This window comes from Copidosoma floridanum, unplaced genomic scaffold (genome assembly GCF_036245765.1).
Source record: "Copidosoma floridanum isolate Cflo_tuat_1 unplaced genomic scaffold, Cflo_Japanese_pri ptg000026l, whole genome shotgun sequence".
Classification (NCBI taxonomy): Eukaryota; Metazoa; Arthropoda; class Insecta; order Hymenoptera; family Encyrtidae; genus Copidosoma; species Copidosoma floridanum.
Window position 1 is genome coordinate 6,426,656 of NW_028321903.1, and position 12,395 is coordinate 6,439,050.

A 12,395-nucleotide genomic window follows, 5' to 3' on the forward strand; every position below is an offset into this window, starting at 1 on the left:
CAGTAAGATATAGTATGTGTTGCTTATTTATTGTTTTTAGTATATATCACAAGAGAATCTGTTTTTATTCACAGAAAAAAAAATAACGATCTATTAAGGTAGTTATGAGACTGATGTAAGCAAGTATGGTTAAAAAAGATGAAGTAATAGCAGCAACATTCTTCTGGAAATACTATTCCGTTACTTAATTATTTCTGACGGTTTACTTAAGATTTGAAAATTCGTAAATTGCTGCACACATTTGTCATTCATTTTACTGCATCAAAAAGATTTTATTAAGGATGTATTATTATTTGTTGCACTGATATAATATCAATTCTTATTACCATAATTTTTTTATTCTTTTTCTAACTTAAAAATTTTTTTTTAACATACGTATAATTCCTTTATTATTTATTTTTTTTTTTCTTATACTTGAATTTAAAAAAGTACATAAGGTAAACATACCATAATTAATTTCACAAGAAAATATTAAACTTAATTTTAAATAACTAGAAGAATGATCAAAAAGTATAACGTTACTTAAAACTTCTAATGTAATTTTAACGTACACATAAAACATGTTTATAAAACATTCAAATTTAACTGCAGTGGCAAGAATTCCATTTTGTGATAAAAGATCTAAATAACTATGACTAAATATTACGTTTTGTGAGTAATAATTTCCAAAAATGTAGTTTTAATTTTTATTGCCACTTATTGACATAGGTTTACTATCATTATGTTTATTCTTATGTGATAATAATCATAATGATACAAAAATATTTGATAAATTTTTGATGGTTTCTTTTTATCACTGACAATTAGTATTTTATCAAAATGACCTAAAAATTTTTTAATTTTACCGTAATTGTTAGTTAAAGTATCACTTTTTTTTCTTTTATTTTGATTGGTTGATTGGTTTATTATTCTATCTAAATTGTAGTTAGTATGAGAATTTTAATACTCTTGTATGTTATGATGACCTAAATTCAGGTTTTTGTAAAGAGTGATGTCAATTTCATACTATATTTTTTAAATTCTCAATTATATGTACTTTTCTTATCTATTTTTAAAGAATAATTTTACGTTAACTTCGTAAAGTTCAATAAAACTCTTTATTTTAACAATTTGTTTTTTTTTCACTTTAAAAGACAAAGTGAAAAAATATAGTGTGAAATTGACATTTAAAAATTAGGGATTTTGTGCATGGAGCGTCAAAAGGGGTGGAATTCCACTAATATACATATATATCATTAGGTATACATTTTTTTTACATGTGTATTAATTTTTGCTTATTTTTAGTTTTGTTACATAGTTGTTTGTACAAGTTATTCTGTACTAATCTCCTAAAACACAACACACCCCAATAACAAGATACGTTAAGTTACTAACAAGATTATTTAGTATCTCTATTTTTATCATTCAAGATATAAGCTAAAAGTTATAAATCTGAATTGCATTAACGGTTATTAGATGCAATAACTAATAGAGCATTTAATATTTCTAAAAATTTTCAAACAAAGAGAAAAAAATGTTAAATCTCTTCTGACTGCTATCTTAATCCATCGTAAATCCAAAATATATGCAAAAGCACTATCAGCATATAAAAGCTACAGTAAGAACGTGGTAGACTAGAATTATTTATAATGGTAGTATGTTCTTATGAATGGAAATAAATTGAGGTTATTTTCATCAAAATTTTAAAAAATATGACACCACACGACATTCCCAATACAACAGTTAGATTATTACATTTTCAATTACTATTTATCTAAGATGATATCAAAAATTACTTTCTAAGTTAAGTGTTGTATACGTCTGCATGACATAATTCTAGCAACTTGGTCAACCTAATGTACACGTTTCAATAACTCCACATCCTGTTTAAAAAATATTGTGCCTGAAAAAATCTAGTGTGTACATATTTACGAAATATTAACTCAGGTGAAATTTCAGTAGATAATTAAATGGTTAAGCCTTGTAATGAATTTATATTAATGAACTGTTAATGTTATATTAACATTCAATGTAGTGCATTAATCCAAAGCATAAAATATATTTTTGACTACATATATAGTGATATTGACAGAGCATACGTTTGAGTTTAAGAATTTAAAAACAAAGTGACGAAAGAATTTATTAAATAAATAAGTATATTGGTGTTAGATACTTATGTCTCATGTTATCAGCTGATAAACTATAAGAATTTTTCATTTGTGCCAAAAGTCATATAAAGATAAATACAAAAAAAAAACATAAGCTTATGTAATGGTACTTAATTAAGAACCGCTAAATAATCTGAATAAAACGTAGAAGGAGAAAGAATAATGAGAGAAAAAATTGTTCTCAAGATTCTTATCTTAAAAATAACTTTAAATACTGAAAACACCTCTACACTGCTATGTATTTGATATCTTAAGCGATTCCCAATAGTTGCGCTATTTGATATGACTGTCTATAAATATCGAGATCAAAGTTAGTAATGTTAGTTTATACTTAGGAAAACTAGAATTCTCTCACGGCCAACTATACGTAGCCTTCTGAAAATTCTAAAGTTGAAAATATACATTCATTTAATTAAAGATAATTTAAAAATCAAGAATATTGTTTGAAATAAAATTTAAAAAAATTATTGTACTTTAACTCAAAATTCTTATAGGAACAAATAGATGTGACATTCTCAAATATACCCTAAAGTTCATCTATTGATTATCATTCTATTATTTAATGGTACCAAATGACATGATGTATTCTTAATCTATAATAAAATTTTTTTTTAAAGAAGCTTAACTCAAACTTATATAGGACATTTATGATTACCTTAATTTTTCTAAGAAAATTTAGTGTTTATATACTAACTTTGTATACATGTTGTAAAAAAATTATTTAAAAAAAAATTCAATATACTGTTTTTATTATAGTGTTCTATTGTTTAAAGATTTATTGTATTAAAATGAGAATAAAGAAAAACTAAATTAAATTTCATCGTCAATTGTTTATACATAATTAGTTTACAATTCTTACATTTCGAAGGATCAAAGGTAATAAATAAAATCATTTATTTCTAAGTTTTAAAATAACTACTCTATTGTGTAAAAAAAATAATAAGTATTATAAATAATTTATTAATTATTATCATGATCACTTGACAAATTAAATAATTAACAGAAAATAAACATAAAAATTAGATACAAGTAACGAACTACACAAGAACAAGGAGAAAAAGATTAATCTATGGTAGAGGTCACTCGTTGAAAAGTTGATAGAGTACTCAGCTAGTGTTCAGAAGACTACTGATTGGATTCCGAAAAAAATCGTTTTTTTTTTTTTTTTCGAGAATTAGGTGTAGAATAAAGATTGAGATTTAAAAACTTTATCTGTTTGCATATGCTTTTTAGTAATGTGGTGTAGTGCAGTAGAGTTGATGAGAATAATTTTAAAATCGTCCTCTGAAACAATCCTTAATTCAAATTTTATATATGTATCTTTTGCATAAAACAAATAGAAAGACTTCTCGTTTAAGTAAGAAAAGTGGGGGTTAGGGCTCAGAAAACAGTTTAAAATAAAGTTATTTTGTGTGTGATTGGAGTGCAGTAGTGAAGTTCAGAATGTATCTGGCACGTTGGAATCTTAATTTCTTAATGAATTTATAAGAGCCCCGACTTTTTTTTTGGTAAGAGCCCATAAAGCTTTGTATATTTATTTAATGTTAGATTATCGTCTTGTATAGGGAGTGGTACAAATTGTCATAATAAGTATATGATATAAATGTTAAAATAAAGTTAAATTTTTATGAACAGTGCTGTCACCTCGATCCTTATAAGATTTTAAATGAGCCCATAACGCTCCTGTTTTTCTTTAACAAAACAAGTAAGTCAGCTTTAAAATTTTTCTTCTGCAAATTTAGCAGCTCCCGAAAAATTCTAGTGAATATCTATTAGCACATCTAGTAGCAGTATGTAGGTATTAGAGTAACATTAGCAGACATATTTTATATGTACATACACGCAGAGCAAAATCATGAGGTTTTCGCATGGATCGACAATGCAATTACCCTACATGACTATTCTTATAACCGTAAGTTATAAGAATAAATTTAATGCTTCAAATGCAAACTGAGGTCTAATAGTAGCATCACAACCGACTGGGCTTCAAATCGCATTGCAAATCATGAGTCAAACGCCTGGCGATCATCACTTCAAAGTAGCGAATAAATTGCTCAAGTGCATTAACTATAGCTATGGAGTGCGCGGTGGCTCAGTCGGCTAGGTTGTGGATTGGGACGCGGGAAACCGTGGTTCGATTCCCGGCCAGTGCGACTTTTTCGGGCAAGTACCTCTGTGTATTTTCACAAGTGCTTTTTCACCACGCAACGCTCCTTGAGGAGGGTTTAGGCGACCTCCTCGCAGCAAAAGTGCCTAATTGCTCCTACCCCCTCCTGTAATGGGAGGCCTCCTATCCCTCTTTCCTTCCTTCTCTCAAGTGCTAAGTGCCCTGTGTAGTGCCTTTTATAGGAGCCAGACGTAAAGCACTATAATATAAAAAAAAAAAAAAACTATAGCTATGGGCTTACACTTAGTGGCAAAAAAGTTCTTCCAAAGTTACTTTGCTTTTGCTTCCCCCACTTGCTACCTGATTTCAGCATCTCTCACCCACCGTACATTATTCGCTAAGGTAAAATGAAGTATAGTGGGACAACGCACAAATTGCAGGGTGTAGTGGGACAGGAGGAGAAAATCATAACTGGTAAATTCATTTGTCAAAAAATATCCTTAAAAAAATTTTCTAATATTCCTTTATCTCTTAGCTAGATAAAACTTCCAAAATTAATTGTGGTAAACGTTCAAGGGAGAGTGAAAAAAATATTTTATCAACCTGTCCAAGCACTCGTTTGATGCATACGTCTTAAGCGAGGCATTTCGCCCATTTTAGATGTGACACTAAAGCCGACCATCAGGATAATATACCCAAAATAAAATTTTTTTCGTACGTTCCAACTATTTGTACATAATAATATGTCACTTAAAAATAATTACTTCGTCATAAAATATAGCCTGTCCTAGTATACCCTTAATTTCTGCAAACACCATGTAGAACTGGGACGAGGCTTGTCATTGCTTTCTCACTACTGCAACCTTTTTTTCAAAAACTAAGTAGTAGTGGGACAAGTACTTGACAAGACCAAATTCTTTTTTTAATGACTGTGATTTCATGCTTTTTAGTGCAGTAATCATGTGAGTGTCATCAATCTAATCTTGAATAGTAAAATTAAACTCAAATATATTTGTAGGATTAGTAGTAAAGTGACTGAGAGCATTGTTAACTGGTGAATACACATAATCTAAAATCTAACCTCAATTCAATCTGTATTAATCCATCCTACCCAATGTAAAAAAATTAGCTTTGCAGAAAATGATGTATAATTTCAACGTTTAATTTAAAATGTATTTTCTGTAACCAATCTTAATTTTAATATTAAGAAGGAAGCAGCTAAGGAAAATTGACCCGTGGCGGTTGTTAATAATTTGATACATTACTTAAAAAAAAGAAAAAAAAAAAAAAGAGAAAATGTTGAATAAGCAGTAAGTTTTAGTTAATAATTCAGAAAAAGAAGAAATTAAAACGCTAAAGAGTACGAAAAAAATGTAAACAAGAAGTTTCAAGAGAGTAAAAAAACTGTTTGGAACAAAAAAAAATCACTTGAAAATTAATAAAAAAAAAAAAACTCCTAAATAAGAAAACCAGAATGCGAATAGTGACTCAATAAAACAGGAAACAAAAAAATTTTTATCTAAACTAGAAGACAATGAAAAAGCATTAAGTGCGTGTAAAGTTCATTTATTGCAGAGCAATATAGAAAGAAGAAAAGAAAAATTTTAAGACCTTAGAAACTAATATTTATTTTAAACTTGTGTTCGCTATTATTATTTTCGTAGTTTGTATTATTAATACCTATATTATTTAGTTTATGTTGTATTAGACAATAATTTTTCCTTTATTATTAATGGACATAGTTAGTAGGGATTTTGTGATATTATTGAAAAAAATATACATCAAAGAGAAATCCATATTAATCTATTATTTTTAATATTTATATACTCTCAAAAGTGATAATTCACCTCTTATAAATAAAAAATTGTGTTCTTACATATGCAAATAATATTGTTATATACTGTCCCACTTCTACGACATACAATGTCCTACTACTGCCGTAATCCTCAAAGACTATGTTTCACTACTGCAGATTTCACGACTTATTTAAAAAATTATTTAGTTAAACGGATAATGATAAGCACAGTCAGTAAATATTGTTTCGTCAAGTAAAAACTTATATTTTCAATTAAAAAAAAATTGAGGTGAATTAGCATTGGTGGAACTTAAAAAATAAGAAATAAATATTTTTTGCTTGAAAAAGTGTCCCATTATACCCCATTTTACCTTATGCCCATGACGACCACCATCGCTTCAGTTACATTTTTTAAAAAAAATTAGCGTAGCGTTTCTCGATACATGAAATATCAAACTAAGGAAAAATACTCATTAAAATTAAATAACAAGATGTAGCTTCAAGCTATTTTTGTTACAAGTTAATATACACTTTTTACTTTGCTATAAGAAAATATGTTAACTGATTCTTATGCATAAATAACTTATACAATCAAAGCAAAGTTAAAGAAAGTAACTATACATAGCCCAATACAGCAGCAGAAGTAAGCATCACGTTTAGTTTTGTATATATCTGATAATCACAACAAGACCAAATGGTTAGTTTGCTTAGCTTTGTTTTGACCGTACGAGATACTTACAAACTAAAATTACTTTGTAATTTTCTTATAACAATTCAAAATGTTTTTATGACGTTGTTACAATAATACCTTGGAGCTACATCACTTTCATAAATAAAAATTAATATTTTTCAGAAGTTTTACATTGTGTGTATCAAAAAAGGCTCTGCTCAAGAAGTTGCCGCTGAAGTGCCAGTGGTCTTTATGCTCACAGTTGTAAATGGAGTATTTCATGCTATCTTTACATCAAACTGCCTAAATAAGTGGAGTGTTTGATAATATTTGTGGTATTATGTGCTGTAGTTATTAAATCAACACATTACTTCTTGAAACTTTGTTTTAAACTGCTTGCTAATAAAGAAAACACGTGCTTGATTTATTCAACAAATCCCTGGTAGCAGAGGCATATTTTAATTATTAAAAAAAAAAAAAAAAAAAAAACCTGTTAAAATTTGAATTAAATAGAAAATACAATGACTTTTGATAATACAAACATAGTTTTATTGCATAATGTATTTTTTATAGTAGTTATTTCAATACAGGTATTGCTATATTATGTTATTTGTACAATTATATCAGTGACTTGAAATAAAAAAAAAAAGTATTAACGTTAAAAATTGAATTTCGTTAAAATAAATCTTTTGTGCAAATTTTTTATAGTTTGTGAAAGGTTCCAACAACAACGGGAAATATTAATTAATATACATATATGTATGGATCTCCATCGATGATTCTCATGTAGAACGAATAACAATGCTCATCAAAAGTGACAACAATTAATTATTAAATCTGGAAAAATTTTTCCTTGTCTCAAAGTATACAAGTTGTTTTGTAGGTAGACTAAGTACACTTATTTTATATATATATGTATGCCATTATTCGTCAAGCGACGACCGCATGTTGTCCAAAATTGTATTGAGTCAACCGAAACCAATTTGGGCTCAAAATAAAGGTGTAACCTTATAGTTTCGTATGCTGATGGGCATTCTGTCAAAATTCATTTTGTTAATCCAAGATGGTGGCTTAAATTAAGTGAGAACCTAGTTTTTGCTCAAATAATTACAGAAAAAAATATATTTTAGTACTTTTTTCATGAGCCTATAGGTCTGTACTAGTTACTATTATGAAACCTAATGTGACGCTTTAATTTATATTTTTAATGTCAACAATAACCTCAAAAATAACTTCAAAATCACGTGGTAAGCCAACCTCTTCGGTATCACGTAAACCTAATAGTTAAAACTTGCCATTGACTGATTCTCATAAGGGTATTGAAGGTAAGTAGGTCATTTTAATTTAAAAAAATAATTGTTGACATTCAAAATATAAGTTAAAGCCTAACATTAGGTTTCATAATAGTAACTAGTACAGACCTATAGGCTCATGAAATAAGTACTAAAATGTATTTTTTTTTCTGTAATCATTTGAGTGATAACGAGGTTCAAACTAAATGGAAGACACCATCTTGGACTTAAAAAATGACTTTTGGTAAAATGCCCGTGAGCATGTGAAACTATTGGGTTGTACCTTTATTTTTAGCCTAAATTTGTTTCGATTAACTTAATACAATTTTAAACAACATGGGGTCGTCACTTGACAGAGAATCACATATATATGTATCTATATATATATATATATATATATATATATATATATATGTGTGTGTGTGTGTGTGTGTGTGTATATGTATATATATACATCTGCGCTGATTGCTTTAACGCAATAAACAAGCATAAGGATTCAAACAGGGAAAAGCAAAAGCAAGATAGCCTTGGAGAAACTCCATTACCACCAAGCGTTTAGCCCATAGCTATAGTTGATGCGTTTGAGCCATCAATTTACTTCTCTGAAGTCATGATTGTCAGGCGTTTGACTCATGATTTACAATAAAATTGTTCACAAATGGTTGTGACGCTACAGTTACATCTCAGTTTGCGTTTACAGAATGAGATATATTTTTATAACGCATGGCGAGTCACGTGGGGTAGTTGCATTGTTGCTCTGTATGCAAAAATCTTATATGTTTTGTTTGCATGTACATGTTTCGCTTCTATGATTATTGAAAGTAGTGGGGAAAGCATGTCAGTTGTTTTAAACCTTTCTCTTTATGCCAGCTCACTCCTGGCCCCAGAACGGTCCATAAAAAGCTTCGCTTCAAAAATTCGTTGAATTCAATTTTTTTCTGTTATTCCATCGTATAAAGCAGTACTATATACTATGTAAGTATACTACGTATATATATCATATTTTCTAACAAGCAGTTAATTCTCCTCCTGTATTGAGCCTGAAAATTAGTGTCAACAACTTTTACTTTCTTTTGCTACGCACTCCAAATAATAAATTACATTGCAAACTTCGTGCAATGAAGTAGCAACAAATACCACATAAGTTTTTAAACACAAAACAGCACATTTTGCTTGTTCTTGTTGTCATATGCTGAGATCTTTCAAATGTTATTAACTAGAAAATTTTATTTACCTTATTTTTGTATGTAGTAAGACAATAATTGTTCGTGTTCAGCTAGAAATCCCAAATTGGAATCAATACTATTAGAAATATGAGTATGTGTTGTTGTTCATACATTCATACATGACAGTGTATATTTAATCCAACAAACTTACTTAGAATATTAGTTTATATTACTTAAAAAAAATGTCGTTAGTGTTAGAAATATTTTTGTAGGCTACACTGACTTAATATTTTATAAATACATCCATTGTTCTTTGTAAATGGTTACGATAATAAAATTAGATATTTCATAAGAAAGGAGCTACAAAATTGCAATATATAGTACATGAGCTTTCGAACATTAAAAAGCAATAAATTTTGTTACTTGCTACACTCACCTAATGATATCAATAAGAGTATATCAGCTAAGATGTTAGTTTTAACCTTGAATGTAAAAGTACATCTATAAAATATCTAAATAGCAACGAATTTTGGTTCGTACCCACTTTTAAAATTATTATTAATATTAAAAACATCGTCATCATTATACTAAACTAATTTTTTGCTAGCCTGTCCACTGCATCTCAAGAACGGTAGTAATAATGAAATCGACTTATGTTCCACAAGTCAGCAACAAATTATGGTGTACTTAGTTTAATGGAATTATGATAGTCCTTTTTTGAAATGCAGCTAATACAACAATAATAAAAAAAGGCATTATTTTGATTATTGCTTTCAGTATGACTGATTTGCTTTAGAACGAGTTGTAGAGTGTTTATCATAATTAAACTAGTTTTCTAAGAAACTTAGTTTGTTCGACCATAGTAGTAGAAATGCCAAAATTTATGTACTTAGAAGTTAATTGATAAATCACTCCTTATGTAATGTGTTCAGTTTTGAAATAACTATAATGAACTGCAAAGAGACAAGAAAGTTAAAGTGAAATAATTAAAACGCATTATATTCCTAATTGTTGACAGTAGACTTCTCAGTATGGCTAAGGTCAGGAGAAGCAATGATAAATAACAAAACGCGTTGACTGCCTTCTCATGCATTGTTTTCAACGATATTGGCTCTTACTTGACCTGGAACTTGTATTTTCATTTAAATAAAAAGTAGATGTAAGTTATATAATAAAAAAATTATGTTTTAAAAGTTAAAGGTCAAACATGGGCAAATTTAGTTAAGAATAGCACCAAAGATATTCCTTGAGTTTAATCTTATATTTTAATTATATCTTACACGGAGAGGGAATCCATGGGTTGAACACATAAAGGTTACCTGGCTTCCAGTGCATGTGGTCTTCCTTGCGTTAAAAGCACGAAGTTGTAGTGCTCAACGCCAGCAAGCGTTCGTGTTCGGGCCATAAAGTATAACATGCGATCAAGCCAACGAGCACATAGCTGCGAGGCGAGAGCCACTGCGGCCTAAGCGCCTAGACTATACCTGAGCTGTAAGCGTGAGAAATGTGACAGGGTTGATGCTCAGAGTCTCTCGCGTTTTGTGCATCAGCTGACGATTTGCGCGAGCGCCTGCTATATATATTAGTATATATGCCCCTCTTGCCATACGCTCCCACCAATCGTCAGCTGATGCACAAAACGCAAAAAACTCTGAGCGTCAAACCCGTCACATTCCTTACGTTTACAGCTCAGGTATAGTCTAGGCGCTTAGGCCGCAGTGGCTCTCGCCTCGCAGCTATGTGCTCGTTGGCTTGATTGCATGTCATACTTGATGGCCCAAACACGAGCACTTGCTGGCATTAAGCACTACAGCTTCATACTTTTAACGCAAGGGAGACTGCATGCACTGAAAGCCAGATAACCTCTATGTGTTGAATCCATGATTCCCTCTCCATGTACATGCAAAATCTATTTTTTTAAATGAAATTTTTTTCTACGCCAGTATATTATACGGCTAAAATGATTGGTACAGCTGTACTGAAGAGTGCTGTCAATGAACAAACACGTCACAAGCTTCAACTACTATTTTTTCCTATTTTTGTGTTGTCACTACCACGTTCTATTATTATGACCATAATCATCAGCGGTCGTGGTGGCGCAACGGTAGAGTTGCAGTTCCGTCGATGTCTGAGAGTAAGCTGCATTTGGCGTGGTTAGTACTGGGATGGATGACCGTTCAAGTCTCGCTGTTTCGCCTGTGCTCTTGATTTTCAAGGGTCGATTGACTGTTTCTCTGACGCTTCGTCTACGTGATCAAAGATGTGACTGAGTTGGCCCTCGTGTTTATTCGTATAAACATCTGGTCATAACTTAGGTGTACCGATGGCTAATTAACACTATGCTTGTGTAAAAAAATGCTATGTCTGAGCCTACGGGCAATGATAAATAATAAATAAAAAAAAAAAAAAAAAAAAAGCTATAGTCGTCAAAAATATTGCTAGATAGATTTTCAGAACTCACGTTACGAATTAAATAATTATACTTCTAATTATTTCTTAAATTACAACATTGACAGTGATTTCTCGTGTTAAGTTCTTCTGATTGAAAATAAAAAAGTTGTATGATTAAAAATAGTGACTAATCGTAAATGTATACAATATAAAATTATTACGAATAATTAGAGAAATATGTCTTACAGAAATATCTGATAAGAAAGTAAAAGAGTGAGTGTACAGAGTGTAAACAATCATGGTAAATTTAATTACATATTATGGGGATCTTATTTCAGGAAAGTGACTCACAGTTTTCAAAGGGTCTAGTGTTGCTGCGTGTTCCCCGGGACTACGATTTAGTCCTTGAGCTGGACTCTCTGAGCTCACGGCGTAAGTTTATTGTAAAGCTAAAGACTTTCCTTTCATTGCACAAAAAGCACTTTACGATTACACACATGAATCGGGACACTATGTTAGCCAAGGCAGAGACAAGGGAACGCCGGCAAAAGAAGCTTGAGCAGGTTAGAGTATAAAAACATTTATTTATAAATTAATTATCTCACGTTATTGATTGATGTGCAAAATATAAATTTAGGAACAGCTTTTTGAAAAATTACTAATGTATAAAAACGAAGAATCGTTTTTTTTGCTTATACATATATAACCCCCTAAAGTCAGTCATTTAAAACTTTTCAGAAAATGTTAAAATAAAAAGATCCTTAATATGACTAACCTATCACGTTTTAATGTTTTTAAATCATTTTACTACTTACTTAGTATGAGTA

The 12,395-nt window shown here is 30.0% G+C and overlaps 1 protein-coding gene across 4 annotated transcripts in view; it reads left to right on the forward strand.

The window, feature by feature from the left end:
• Nucleotides 1–12,395, forward strand: part of Duox (dual oxidase) — a 934,738-nt gene that overhangs the window by 510,631 nt on the left and 411,712 nt on the right. For 3 of the 4 annotated variants that reach the window (XM_089595596.1, XM_089595599.1, XM_089595597.1), the window contains exon 11: nucleotides 11,907–12,131. The exons of the other annotated variant lie outside the window; for it this stretch is intronic. In XM_089595596.1, coding sequence (XP_089451722.1) covers nucleotides 11,907–12,131 — 225 coding nt within the window. The remainder of the gene's footprint in view (nucleotides 1–11,906; nucleotides 12,132–12,395) is intronic. 4 annotated transcript variants of the gene reach the window in all.